Source organism: Cariama cristata, unplaced genomic scaffold (assembly GCF_000690535.1).
Source record: "Cariama cristata isolate BGI_N322 unplaced genomic scaffold, ASM69053v1 scaffold25944, whole genome shotgun sequence".
Classification (NCBI taxonomy): Eukaryota; Metazoa; Chordata; class Aves; order Cariamiformes; family Cariamidae; genus Cariama; species Cariama cristata.
In genome coordinates, this window is record NW_009611641.1 from 361 (window position 1) to 15350 (window position 14990).

General features: G+C 45.3%; 2 protein-coding genes across 2 annotated transcripts in view; one reads left to right on the top strand and one right to left on the bottom strand.

Annotated features, from left to right (window-relative positions):
• Window positions 1–1985: 1985 nt before the first annotated feature.
• On the top strand, window positions 1986–2936 carry DUSP14 (dual specificity phosphatase 14). Its single transcript, XM_009698338.1, has one exon. The coding sequence runs from the start codon at window positions 1986–1988 to the stop codon at window positions 2580–2582; it is 597 nt and encodes a 198-aa protein (XP_009696640.1). The 3' UTR covers window positions 2583–2936.
• A 7108-nt stretch (window positions 2937–10044) lies between these two features.
• The window catches only part of SYNRG (synergin, gamma), a 34470-nt gene continuing 29524 nt past the window's right edge, over window positions 10045–14990 (bottom strand). The window contains exons 18-21 of the mRNA XM_009698340.1: window positions 14624–14772; window positions 11680–11790; window positions 11193–11228; window positions 10045–10176 (exon numbers count right to left, since the gene is read on the bottom strand). Of these exons, the coding sequence (XP_009696642.1) occupies window positions 10045–10176; window positions 11193–11228; window positions 11680–11790; window positions 14624–14772 (428 nt within the window). The remainder of the gene's footprint in view (window positions 10177–11192; window positions 11229–11679; window positions 11791–14623; window positions 14773–14990) is intronic.

Below are 14990 nucleotides of genomic sequence, written 5' to 3' on the forward strand. Positions count from 1 at the left end.
GCTCTGCCGCGTCTCGTTTGCCCCTGTAATTCCAGCAGTAATTACTCACAGAGTAATTACCCCTCGCAGAGGGGCTCCCAGGAGCGTGCTTTGGGCACCGTCAGGAGAAACGCAGACCTGACCCAGCCGTCTGGGACTAGGCGAGCGTCTTGGTGGATGCTAAAGGAGACGTTGGAGAAAGTTAATTACTTTAAAACTTGGGCGGTTTTTTTTGGGTCCAGCACAGTTCCCAGTAAACCCCATGCTCTCCTCTCTCCCCAGCTCAGCGCCTGACACGCTCTGTGACAGCTCAGCTGCAGCAGCCCACAGCATCCGTGTGCCGGTCGGTGATTTGGAGCAGGACAGTTTGTTACCGAGCGTAAGTGCCTGAATCCTTTGCGTTGTCAGTAACATCTATCTGAGAGCAGGGGTTTCCCCTCCTCAAAGGACTTTAGTCCTTTGAAAAAACATGCCTTTCATTGCTGCTCCAGCTGGGTGACTGCGGTGGGGGAGTCTGCAGGGGAAGCCGAGTGCTCACAGCTGCAGAAATCGTCTTGTTGGGGCATGAACTCTTGCAGCACTGGCACTTTGGGCCCATGGTTTCGGGAGCTGCTCAAGTAGCTGCCAGCAGGGAACAAGCCACAGAGGAGATGATGTTAGGCTCATTACGTTACCATACCGCAAAGCCGTGCCAAAAATCCGCTGGCAGCGTTACCAGCCGTTGCCGAGACCTGCCGGTGCTTCCCAGAGCGCGGGCTGCAGACAGACGGCTGCGCTGTCCTGTCGGGGCCGGGGACGCAGCAGTCGGGGTCGCTCAGCCCGTTGAGGACTCTCCGACCCAGAGAGTTAACGGCTGGAGGGACAGACACCCTCCCACCCAAGGCGCTGAGCGTCCCCCAGATCCCCTCGGCGCGATGCCCAGTGACACTTCGGTGGGCTCAGAGGGACCCGGGCAGAGCAGGGACTCCCCAGCCCGCGCTGCCCGGAGCCTCTCCCGTGGCCCATCTCTAGCTGGAGAATGCACAGCTAAGAGGGACCGGCAACTGTCAATGCTCCGGGGCTCGTCCCCTTGCTTGCGGCTTCTCCGCTGGCTTCGGAGAAGTCCTAGAGGAGCAGGGGAAATAAAAGTGAGGGTCCTTCCTGGAGCTGCAGCGGCGGCAGCCAGGGATGCGTGGCTCACGCAGGCGAGCCCAGGCTGTTGCAGAGCGTGTCCTTCTCCAAAGCATTAGTCAGTCGTTAAAGCAGCAGGAAAAGAGCCTCCCTTGTCCCAGCCTCTGCTTCGGTTTTACTCCCAGCTTCTGACATAACCAGGTCAACCACTTCCCCAGCCTAGATGAGAGCCGATGACTGATCTGGATGGACGTGACTCACTGCCTTTTCTAATGAGCAACTTTCCTCTGTTCACGTCCTTTGGCGGGGCGTTTCGTATACCTAAAAAAGGAGAAAGGTGGCGTTGGGGAGAGGGCAGGGTAATCCAAATTGCTGGCATCGACATCCAGCCTGAGCGAGCCATTTCTCACTGTCCCTTTGGGCTCTGGCCAGTTGTGAAGTTGCTGCTTTTGAGCACGGAAAAGGCGTAGCCAATCTTCCATGTGCTAATCGGGGTGAAATGCTGTCCGGGCCCACAGGTAGGCTGCCTAAACCCTTGACAAGTAATTGGAGCTAATTAGGCTAGAAGATTTTTTTTGTTAGTATCTGTCCAGGCACTGCCCGAGGGCCCCGTGGCAATAAGCCCTGTGCAAACCCAGAACCACCTTACCCACGGAGGTTTGCCAGCAGGAGGTTGCGCAGGCCACAGCAGGGCGCGTTGGGTTTTCCTTTTCTCTTGCACAGACATCGTCTCACCGGGCAGCTGCCCCGCTCACGTGGCGTTGCTTGTGTTTTGCAGTGACTAAGCGGAGGAAGCTCTCGCTGACCCAGCACCACCAGGCCAGACAATCCTTCCCTTGGCTGAAGATCCCGTTGGATCTCTTCCCATAATGGAAGCGTGAGTGCCAAGATCCTCCATGACCTCCAGAAGCCACAACTCCTTACCGAGAACTCTGATGGCTCCACGAATGCTTTCCGAAGGTGCCCTCGGGGGCATCGCCCAAATCACCCCCTCGCTGTACCTGAGCCGGGGCAGCGTCGCCTCCAACCGGCACCTGCTCCTCTCCCGGGGAATCACCTGCATAATCAATGCCACCATCGAGATTCCCAATTTTAACTGGCCCCAGTTTGAATACGTGAAAGTGCCTTTGGCTGACATGCCCAACGCCCCCATCTCCCTGTACTTCGACAGCGTCGCCGACAAGATAAACAGCGTGGCGCGGAAGCACGGGGCCACCTTAGTCCATTGTGCCGCCGGCGTGAGCAGGTCGGCCACCCTCTGCATCGCCTACCTGATGAAGTACCACAAGGTGACCCTCTTCGAGGCGTACAACTGGGTCAAATCGAGACGCCCCGTTATACGCCCCAACGTGGGCTTCTGGAGGCAACTGATAGACTACGAGAGGAAGCTCTTTGGGAAGACGACGGTTAAAATGGTACAGACACCATACGGCATCATCCCAGACGTTTATGAGAGAGAGAGGAGACCCCTGATGCCTTACTGGGGAATTTAATGGGACTGCAGACGGGAAGCACAACAGAAGGGACGCGCTGTTCTGAGTCGACCAGACTGGAGACATTCCCTTCTCCTTCTACAGCCAACTTTGGTTCTTTATCATACAGCAGAACCTCAACTAATTCTCACCTCACTGACCTGCAAGGCCAACGATTCCCTTCAGAGCATTTCTCTCTACAGGGATTCCCCCATCCCCGTTTCTCTGACTTAGCAGAATGAGGTCTCCTTATAAGTTTATTCCTTTCATAAAGCCTCCCTCCCTTTTTCAGTCAGTTTATTAGGATCCTACGAGGAAAGGCCTAAAAGGCATTTGGCAGAGTTGATGAACAAAGTGCGCTTTGTGATGCGGTAGCCTGGATATTTCGTTAATAGCTTGTTTGCTTCCTCGCAAAACCCCGTAGTGGCTAGGGAGCGGCACTGGCACGGAACGAGCGAGGTCCTACTCTACGGCAGGGGTTTTTCCCAGAGCCAGGAAGGCAGGTGTGCAGGGGTGTGGTGCTAGTGCTAGTGTTTTCTTTAACATCGTAGTGACTCTCAGTATATAGTGTTTGAGATCTTTAGTCAGCTCTTAATCTGTATTAAAAGTTTAAAAAAAAAAAAAGTTTAAAAAAAAAATAAAAATAGAGTGAAGTCAGTCCATGTCGGCCACAAGTAAAATAAAATTTGAATGATTCGAATCAAATAAATACAAGATCCTTTTTCACTCATTCCATGCCAGGGCAATAGTCCTGGAATACACCTACACTACTGAAAAATGCTGGTGTTTTTTGTGGGTGGAAAGTAAACAGAGATCTTGTCCAAATGTGGCTCAAGACAGAAGCGAGAGGTTAACCCTCCCCGCACTGGACAGCCAAAGAAATGTTTAGGAAACTCGGTGTGCATGGCCACCGTCCAAAGGGGCTGGGCTGTGTTTTCTAATATTCAGTCAACCAGTAAATTGGAAGTAGGTAAATCCGCTTGATTACTTAGCTCTAAGTATGGTTGTGATCTGCCTTAGCCCATTTCTAAATCACTTCATTACATCCTCAAGGTTATGCTGCATTCTAGAATTATTCTGCGCAAAATGGCGATCTGTTCAACCTCCCGGACAAGGATGGCTTTACGGAGAAGGCTTTGCCTTGTTCTGTGTGTGACGAGAACGATTCCAGCCCCAGACGTGGGAGAAGCCTTTCCATGGCGTAGCCGCTGCCTCCTGGACGTCGCTGCCCTCCCTGCAGATGGGAAGGGACTGGTTTCGTTGAAGCGTACCTGGACCCCCAGGAGAGCAAGGCAAGTCCGTTCCTCGATGAGACATTTGTGTCCTCTGTTGCATCTCTGAAGGAGGAATACGCAGATTGCTGGATGCTGAGATAGCTATCTGATTTAAATGAGATTCTATACTTGTAAAAAAAAAAGAAAAATCAATAAAGATTAAAGAAGAACATGTGTTGCTTTCCTATTCGGAGCTGTGCTCGTGTATCTCAAGTAACAGCGAGAACATGGTGTAACACTGAGCAGTGGCTTTAAACAAATCTGGACCTCAGCCTTGAGAAAAACACTGTGATCTGTTCCCGTCGCTAATCAGTTCACAGTCCATCCAGGTGTCCTGCAGTTCCTGGTCCTCATCACAAAACCCAGGCAATTAATTTGGCTATCTCAAAATTTTTATCTTCTGAAGTCCTAGGTGAACAGCTGAGGTTTTCAGGAACAGCAGACACGGTTAAAGGTTTTCTCCGCGCTGAACCACACCGCGTGAGGATTGTGGCACCAGTAGGTTTCTGGTTTCCCCAGACTAAAAGCCGCCAGGGCTGAAATGCTGTTATCGCTGATACAAAACTGCACAAACGGCCTCAGCCTCGTTTGGATCATGAGTAAACCCAGACCTGGTTGGAATAAAAGTCCGGATCAGAGCGAATTTGATACAGAGGCTTTGACCAGCTCTGACCCAGAATTTTCAAATTTACTGCGGAGACAAGAGTTTGACTGGACCGGGCAAATGCCACTTGCTTGTAGTCGCCAGGGGAAGGCAGGGTGCTCTGCGCTTCCCAGGCGCCGGTCCGAGGCTGGCGAGGACCGCTGCCAAGGTCACAGGCTAAACCAGAGCCGAGGCCACTTACCGGGGGGTCTGTGGGACGCGGGCGCGAGGGAGCTCTCTCAACGCCCACGGGCGTGGAAGTCACGAGGTTGGCCGTAGCTTCAACAAACGGCATTAATGCCAAACCTGCGCACGGAGACACCGCTGTGAAAAGTTACTGCAAATTCCTCAACGTTGCAAGGGCATCCAAAGCCAAAAAGTTTCCCCCACGCACATATACATTCCCCCCCATCCCCCCTGCAAACCCCTCTTTTATCCATTTTCCGGGATGCACTTGGACAAAACTGCACACAAAACCCCCCAGAGACTTCCACACCAGTTTTTCCAACAATATCGACACATGGATCTTGGCATCCTTCGGTGTCACGAGCACAAAGCACGGCCCGGCGCTGGCAGAGGGAGATTCCTCCTGCTTCTGCAGCTGAGCAAGAATCAAGTTTTGGCCCACTAAATAAAATAAAAGTGAGTTTTGCCCTCAGCCGCGTGCAGTTCAGGTTTCATGGTTGTGTCCCCATTTCAGTGACAGACAGACAGGGGAGACTGACTGTCCGGTTAAAAAAAATACATTCCACTCATCTCTCTCTTTTTATCATGAGTTAAAACTGCAACCAGGGAAATGGTGTAAGAAAAGGAACTAGAGATTAAAAAAAATCAAGACTAACCATTAGTCTGGAGACATTCCGAAAGCATGACATTTCAAAGGGAAAAAAATACTAAAAACTGAAATGTGCTTGCAAAATTAAACTTTACCTAAAAGATGGACTATGTATAATTTAACAGTATTTTCTACATAAAAACTGGAAGGTAAAAATTCTCCGCTTTGAATACTTACATAGACCTTATGCACACACTGCCCTCGTACCTAGGGGAGGGGAAGATGCTGACGTTCAGCCAAGAAAGCATCAAGACTGACTTTTAAACAAAAGGGCAAGTTAGACCTATAAAAACCGTAACTGCCTAATAAAGCACATTAGGGAATAAACAACGCACCTGAAATACCCATTAAAGATTACACTACGGAGAAGTGCAACGGTGTGAACACTCGCAGGTATTTCTTTGCAAAAGTTCCTCTCGTGTTCATTCCAACCAAAGATAGTTTACATGAGCGTTTTTCCCCCCTCAAAATCCCGTTTTTCACGCATCCTCAAATCTAGAGGAACCCAAGCAGAGGTGGAGCCGGAGTCCGACTCCAGATTGCTGTTCGCACACCAGCTGGAGCTCAGGGGAAGGTCGCTCTTCCCGCTCCCCGCGGGCTTTTCCAAAGGGTCGATACCTTAATTGCCTGAAGAATATTTTATATGTTACTGGGTGAGACATCTTTCAAATACTAGCCACAAAGACGGTTTCACTTAATACAGCTTCACATGATGTTTAAGACCCTTTTTGTCAGCCTTTCAAGGCCTCTCCTGGGAAGATCTCACCCTGCCCACGTACTTCTGTGGAGGAGCCGCCGCAGGGCAGTGCCCGTGGAGCTCCTGCCGGCGGTGACAACCTTGGGGTACCGGCAAGCAGCAAAAACCACCGTGTTTTTTTTTCTAGCTGCATCCTGGAACAAGCCACTTCACAGGCTGGTCAGATATGAAATGAGCTCTTTATTGAATACAAGGTTTGAATCTCAACAAAGGATTGATAAATCATTGCAAGAATTAAGGGAGTAAACAATGTACTGAAGTCAATTAATATCACTTATTCTCATTGGATTTAACCTACCAGCAGTGACTCCAGCACAGCACAACTACTAATTGCAAAACCGCTTCTAGAAGAGAAATAACATTCGCCCAGAGGGCAGAATAAAGAATCACAATATAAAGAGAAGTTTTCCGACCACTTTTCTTCATAAAATCATGACATTTATATTTTAATATTGATGACTGGAATCAAATACAGGTCCAGAGAACACACACAAAAAAAGTTTCAGAAAAAGTAGTTTGTACGATAGCAGCTTTTATTGAAAAGGCGGGTTCTGTTTCAAGTTGAATTCATTTGACATGTAGCTAACTAGAAATCAGAGCGTTCCCTGGGTTTTCATGAGCTTCTTCTCAACCTTAGGTTGAGCTCCACCATCGCTTCATAGATACTGTACGAACGTCAAGCGAGGAGCTGCTCAAAACAAACCCAGGTGAAGAGAAGCCGCTGCCAGAGAGGAAAAGTTGGGGGAATGGTCAAGTGCAGAACGTTAACAATTCCCACGTCACAACCAACCTCCAAGGTGCTACAGGCAAAACGGGGCAGAAGCCCGGGGAGATGGGCAAAGCAAAACCGGGGGCCTGGGGGGCTGGAGCAGCCCGTTGGCTCCCCAGCATTCCCGCCGCCAAGGGAAAACTGCGACCCGCGAGGACAGCACAGGAGCACCAGGAATACAGCTGGGTAAAGCAAGATATATATTAAATACCCAAGCGAATAATCTCTTAGAATTCCAAATATATGCAAATATATAAAAAAATCACTTTCCATAGGTAACCCCAAGGCAGCTCCAGAGAACACATACATTAAAAAAAAAAAGAAAATACCGTTTCTCTTTTCTAGTGAAAGCATACATGCAAAAAAAGGAGTTACATTTATGAAATCCACCACGACCAAAGCGAAAGGCAGCGCGTCCGTTAGCCTGTATGCAAAGGAAGCAGGGGAACGTGGTCTGTTACAATGCACTGTAGAAAATACGGTAACCTTGGATACAGATTGCAAGGACAGCGGGCTCTGGCTGGCAATGTAATATCTGAGATGCTGCTGAATGCAACAGTGAGTCATTTTAATGACTGGGAGATGTACGTGAGATGATCCTCATTGTGCAATGCCTTTATCAAGGGTATCTACATGCAAAACACTTGGTATCTTCCCATGACGTAAAGGTGTTCAGTTCAGAAGAGCGCTTGCTGCTTGCCACAAACGCAGTAATGTTGCCTGCTGCTTTCCCTTCTGTAGGGAGCAAGCAAGCAGTGCTGTCATACTTCAGTAAGCTCTGCTGCAATTATAATTGTAAATGTCGACTCCTTATTTTTATGGGCCAAAAGACACGCTGGATACATCTCAGAGAGGGAACTTGCTTGCTTAACAAGTACAAGAAAAACATTACTGAAAAATGCTGTTACGACAACATAGCTGGTACCGTATTTGAATACTGGTTGCTTTAAGTTTCACATTGTGGCTTCTTTTATTTGTGGCATCCTCTTTTAATTAGGCAAAAAAAAAAAAAAAAATCCATCTAGCTAAGTGTTCAGGAACTGTGGTGGAAACCCACGCTAACAATAAACTCCCTTTTCCCAGTATAGCATTTCATAAGCAACAGCCTTTGTGTCAGCCAGATCCTCAAACCCACTTGAGAAGTCCCCTCGCTCGCAGCAAGACGAGGCATTTGCGTGAAGTCAGACAACGCTTAAGTGCTGCTGTAATTCAGGATGCAAAAGTGAGCGCCGGCTTAATGTGCCGAGCAGACCCCAAACGTCAGTGGGAATACTTGCACTGGTGATGCACACAGGAGCCCCTAATTACGATGGAAAACAATGTATGTGGTCCAAAGCTATGGTGCTGACTGCTCTAACTATTTCACACCTAATAAATGAAATAGAGAGCAAGCAATGAGTGACTGCCCTTTTTTTTGATAATTACTGGGCAACAGAAGGCTGGCAGTCACTGTCACACTATGGAAAATCTGCCACTTGATTAGCTTGAGCTTGCGACTGGAGGCACAAGTTGCTTATTTTATGAATGAGCTAATTTCAGGCAGCAAGAAGATTTTAATTTGTGTAAATAAGAGGCCAGACACCTAGCACTCCTATTAGCCAAGATTCTTTCATTTGGTATAATTAAGCCTTTTTTTTTTTTTTTTAAATACGAAGTATCATTTTTCCTCACTGTATTTCAGCAAAGAACCACCGATCAGGGTCAGCTACTTATAATGGAGGCAAGATTAACTTGGAAAAGCTGCTGATATCTGTGGAGAGAAGGGAGATTTTCTAGAGATCTGAAAAACTTAAGTCAAAGAACTAAGCAGCAAGTTGTACCCGATGGGTGTACACCCCACCTCATTCACTGCAGACGGAGTAAGACCATCTAGTGATAAGGCTCTTCTAATAACGCCAGGAAGCTCCCACCAGGTTTAAAATTCTGTAGCTAGCACTACGGCTGATTGCACTGTTGTCTGCATATTGCATCTGAAGAGAGAATCGGGTACTTTAGATGTACAGTAACATTTTGTGATAGTCTATTATATCAACCTCCTTCTGTCCAGACAGGTGTACCTACCATAAGCACCAAAACGGCAGGTGCGCAATGCCCTGCTTCAAGAAACAGCCTGCCTAAGCCCACCAACTTGCAGTGCAAAATCCACCCCCCCCCAAAGCAGGAGCTAAGGGCAAGCTTCTGCTGCCGGTTCCGAGTCAGAGAAACACATTATTACAGACAGCACTACACTGCACAAGTTACACACTGGCATCCCACCAAGAAAAGCATGTTAATGGACAAAAAAGGTAAAATATATATATATACACACACACACACACACAGAGGAGCAGGCACACTGTATCAGTGGAGTCCAATTTTCAACAGTGATGCAGCCACACAACTACCAAGGGTCAGGTGGAACGTAACGAATCATACCGGCAGTTCAGGACAAGTCCAAGGATGCTGTGTGTCTGTATTTACAACCGAGTAACAAAGACGACACGTTTTAAAATCCAGCTGCCTGTACTAAAGAATCCAGAGATTACAGAGCAAAGTTCAACAATTTTTTCCAAGTCCTTATCCCCCAGTACTAACCAGTTATGCATATGAATACAGTATAATTTATAATACAGAACAGTGGAAGTATAAATATACAATGGCTCTCTGCAGCCTCATTCCTTCTCAGTCAATAATTCATTTTGCCTTGAAAGTTACTGTGACTCGGCCATTGTATGCATTGTAATATTATAGCAGCAAATATTTAAAGAAAAACATCATGGTCCATATACCAAAAACATTAAAGAAAAGATTTGTTTGCAAATACATACCTCAAGTGTTTAAGTGGTCACTTCTATGCAAATCAGTCAAGCATTTCAGTTTTTCTTGGAAGGTAAGGTACTGGCCTTTCTCAGCTTTATGCACTTGGTTAGCCGACTGCTTTTTACAAAAACTAACCTGCTTTCATCTTGAGAAAGACTGAAATGCCACATTTTTTGCCACACTACATTTTTTTCTGGTTATTTCTGAAACCCTGGCCATTTCAAGTGAAATTCTTCATGAGCAATTTGTATGTGACAGTGGCTTTAACCTGTTATGGTATGAAAATCAAACCAAACCATTTCAAACACTAACCAGACCTCAAGCCTTTCCACTTACCCTATCACACCGTTTACCCCAAGTGCCCTGCATTATTAGACCCAACACTCCATCCTCAGCACAGCTGCTTTCAGAGCAGGTCTGGCAAAATGAGACCTGGAGGTTTTGGCTCCACACAGTTGATCCAGAAATTTGCACAGCTTGCATGGTACTGGTGCCCTCCATATGCCAGCTTGAAGTTATCAGTTTCTGAATTAAAGGCCTAAAATAACAAGAATTGAAACAAGTGTGACAGTCTCATCTACTCCAGGATCTAGAAACAAGAGTGGAAAATGGATATTGCACAGGTATCACCCCAGAATGGCACAGCATGGTAGGACCCTCTCACTCTGAACACACCACCCAATAAACAGTACTTTATTTCAGTCTGCAAAGTGTTTGCAGGTAGATGAAAACTTCAGCCATCCACCTGATGCACACTTTGCCTGTTACACCCTGTATTAAGGGAGCCCTCTAATTAGCGTGCTGCCTGCTCTGACACCCCACAACTAACTCACCTTGTTTCATGCATCTTCTAGTTCTGCTACACAACCATTCAAGATAAAAGCTTGCTCTGCCAGCCACTGCATTTATTTCACCAGCTCAAATTTTGCTGTGATTTAGGCAGGTGCAATTCTTGATACTAGTGTTATTTCAGGTTTAATTTGATCCACTTGCTTCTGTTAATTGAATTGGCTTTACAATAGAAGCTTCTGAACAGAGTGTGTGAAGCCATAAACAAGGTTAAAACATCTCAATGTTTGTTGCTAGGAGATACTTTCCAATGCTTCACAGCTACCTATTTAAAAAATATTCTAACCCTGCTCCCCACACCCTGGATTTCCTGCAGAGATTTCTAAAAGTGCCACTGCCTACTACATATAGCCAAAAGTCAATATTTGTAGCAAAAAAACCCCTACAGTTCCCCCTCTTCTGCAACAAACATACAGGCAGCTACAAATTCAGAAACTCACTGCAGTGAATTTTCTACCACACAACAGAAGTAGCACAAAACCAGAAAGCTATTCACAACGTACAAGCATGCAGACAAGACAAAGGGGAGGCTCTAGAGCATGTTAGTCGATCAGATCAAGTGTTACGGTCACAAAAAATGACTAGAAGAAAAGGATTAATGATTGGTACAATTGAGAATGAGAGCTGAAAGCCGGTTAGCAGTTCAGCCTTCCACACTCAACTAAGAATGGTTCTATAAAGAATATGTTTTTTACAGATTCATACTTTTCTAGGAAGCTCTTCCACAGGTTTCTCTTCTTTCTGAAATAACGTTGAAACCAAAAAGTCAGCAAAACTGCCGATATATGTTAATGGGTTGGCATTACTCTCTACATATCCTGGGATTCCCTCCCAGCTCTGCTAATTGCAATCGTCCCCTCCTGGTGATCCTCAGAGATGCATTTCATAAAGAAAAGTCATTAAAAGACTTATTTTTTTTAAAACATATATATATACACTTTTTGAAGCTTAGCATCCCAGTTTCTTCCCCATTACAAACAATTTAACTCAACCCTTTATCCACATCTGTGTTCATACCCAAAGCCCAATGAATACATTGACTATCCGAGTCTCATCTATAGGTCAGATTTTGCCTTTCCCACTTGCAGTTACAAATTACAGCCATGAAAATTTTTAAATGCACCCAAGGCCCACATGAAAGTCCAAACTGCAAATTAAAAATTAGTTTAACAGTAGAGGCCATTACTCTTACTTTACTTCTTGAATCCACGTTTAGGAGGCACACTCCACAGGCAAGATCTTGGGCATTTTTAATCCCTGGACGCAGCATACAAGAAGAGAAATCCAGTGAGTTTTCGTCTGGCTAAAGAAATGAGACAATAAAATTTAGGCATTTTCAGTAACTGAAAAAGTTTCAGACATCATGGTAAAAATGATCAATCTGGTTTCTACCGAGAGCCATGTTATCACACCGGCAACATGGCAGGGATGACATAGTACATTTTCTCATAAACTGATGCGTGATTTAATCAAAGCCATTAGTATGTATTTGCAATCCTGCTATGCAATCTCCATTGGCATTAATTTATAACACTCAAGCTCTTGAAAAAGGGTTAGACTACAAAGGAAAGAATTCTTAAGTTCCACGTTCCCACATCAAAAGGAGAAGAAACTTCTGAGGAAAGAGCCCAGGCAGCGGCTGCTCCAGTTCAACTGCAGCGTATTAAGAGCCGGAGGAAGATAAACAGCGGTATGCAACAACTATTTGTGCAGCTGCAAGGAGAGGAGGCATCGGCCAGCACAGCTTTCATCGGTTAGCATTTGAAGTGGTGTCTGTATCAGTGTTTACTGTCCTGGATTCCGTGCTATTGCCTGATCAAAAAAGGGCAGTTGTTATTCTTTCTGAAGGTTTTTCTGAACCTAGAATATGGCACAGGAGGACAAAATGGGATTTCAAGGTCAACCAAACCAGAGAAGAGTTAAGATCACCAGCCATACACAAGCTCAGGCTAAAGAGAGGCAAAGGATGGGAGAATAAGCCTGCAAATCAGTAACAAGCGAATACAGTCACTTTTCCAGTACGTAATCTTACATTTCAGCCACAAGATAAATGATAATTTAAAACTTTGCATAAGGATGGTATAAAACTGTTGAAGTTGTGCTTCAAGATAGTAGTGTAAATTAAAACAATGACTAGAAATGCAAGAAGCTTAAAAAAAACGGTGTGATGCTGGAACACGTGTACTCTTAATCCACACTCTAGGTATCCTGAGCACGCTCCCCACTGAATGGCTGGGGAATAATTGGAATCCTGAAAAAAATCCATCCTTTAATCTTTAAGTAGATCAATCAAATTAATAAAGGCACTCTGATATTTGTTTACCAAATGCCGGAGTGAAGCAAATGAGAAGGTCATCCTGTAATTTGCAGTGAAAAACCACAAGGCTGTGCATAAAATTACTTTGTAACAAAATCCTTTAAAAGACAAAATTAACCTTTCCAAGCACATGGCTCTGAGTTAGAATACTTCTCCCTACTTAATTGGCACTTCTGCATCATTTGGGATCCGTGACTGTCACACCAGGGATGGGTTCCACACCTCCCAGTGACCCACGTGGGGAAGAGAAACAAAAAGGGGTGATTCTGAGAACTACAGGAGTCCCTGGCTCTCAGATAACTTCCGAGGGACTGTGTGTATATGAGAGACATCGTTCGCAGCCCCTAGGATGCTTAAAATTTAGCTGGACCGCTACCAGCCAGGAACTGCTGCAGCTCAGAGCACACGTGGCCGAGCTTTGGACTTTAAGGTAATCCCTGTAAGCTTCCAAGGAAAAGCACTTTAAGAACTAAATTTTAATCCACTTGCTTAAATCAGGAGAGAATCCGGATAGCTTTTTAGATTGTTACTATCAACGATGCCAGAGTTCAAACAGATGAATCCCAGTCTATCATCTGCCAAGCAGTAAAAACTGAAAGCATTATGACAGGCTTTGCGCATCACCAAAAACACCTGCTTGCCACTGCTGTTTGTACTGGAGAGGTTTAAAATGTGTAAAAGGTGTGTCAAAAGGAACTGATCATTTATAAGACCTGTTTTGCAGGGAATGACAGTGAGCTGAGGACGGCTATTTCAACCAGAAACCAAGTACTCTGGGCCTTACTTATAAACAAGTGTTTATTGGGAAGCAAAAATCTTTAGCGGCCATAGCTGCATTGCAAGAAGGAAGCCGTAAATTAAAATGTTCAGTGAAAACATAACCACAGTCATGATCTGCTTATTGATGCTTGATGCGATGTACCGATACCAACTAAGAGTTAAAGGCTCCTTAGGTATACACTGAGTTAAAGGGATCCATTATGCAAGATGATATCAAGCACCTACAGATGGATTATTCCCTAAAAATGTGAGTTTTACCATGGTTAATAAAGTCATTTTGCACACTCCATTTTCCTGCAACATACATACACTAAAAAGTGTAAGACATTTAATGGCAAGGTGATTTCTTGCCTTCTAATTGTGTGTATTCTGTACCTGGCTCCAATGTCCCCCTCTTTTTCCCAGTTCTCTTGCAGACCCTTCCCATGGGGTGCTCCTTCTCTTAAAGGCCACCCCTCGGACAGCCCCTCACCATCTCTCCTTCTAACACTCGCCCAGTTATGTAGAAAGCTCTCCAGCTCCTACCAGACTGTCTTGGAGCAATTGAGCTTTTTCTGGCAGTTCTGTTCAGAGGAGGAAAAGCCACTTAGTCCGTAGCGGGAACCAAAACAAACGTAGGCATTCCCAAATGCAGAGAGAAAGGAAAACAGTTGAGTGATTCTTGTGTTGCTACATTGTGTGCTCTTGTGTTGTGAGCATTAAAACTAATGGCAGGGATATTACAAAGACAAGATAGGTCCACATTATTCTGGCTTCATAAAATGGCTTATTTAAATTTTACTAAATTTCCCTTATTGGAGAGGTCCGCAGACACACAGGATATCATCTAAATCATTAAGACACTAAGTAAGATAACACCACGTTTGTACATAAAGAACAGTTTTCTTACAGAGCGCTTTAAACCGGATTTCACAAGTAAGTGCATTCCTGTTTTGCAAGAGAAAAACACAAACTGTAAAGTTAGGGCACCCCATGAAGTCACTTTACATGTAATTATGACATTTCTTTTAGTAGAAACATAGCTTATTTTTGGTCTTACCGTTAAAGCAGCAAGTGACATGAAGCTTATTAGGTTGTTCCACACTTTATCAATATCCTTCAGCAGCTGCTGGAGTTTCTCACTACAAACAGCAGTTGCTTTGATACCCAATTCGACTCTCTTTGTTACTCTGTAGACTTCAACAACCCCTATTGATAGAAAACACAGTGGAGGATTGCAGAGAATTCACTGCAAGCACAGGTTCCTGAAATTTTAAATTAGAAATAGCACAACATAGGCATGGCACACAAAAAGTGGTCATGGACTGTAATTTCAAAGTAGCAGTCACATTTATTTAGCAGAAGAGTTGTTCATTATTTTGGTGCAGGCAAAGATCAAGCTGAAAAATAATACCATTTTGGAAAGA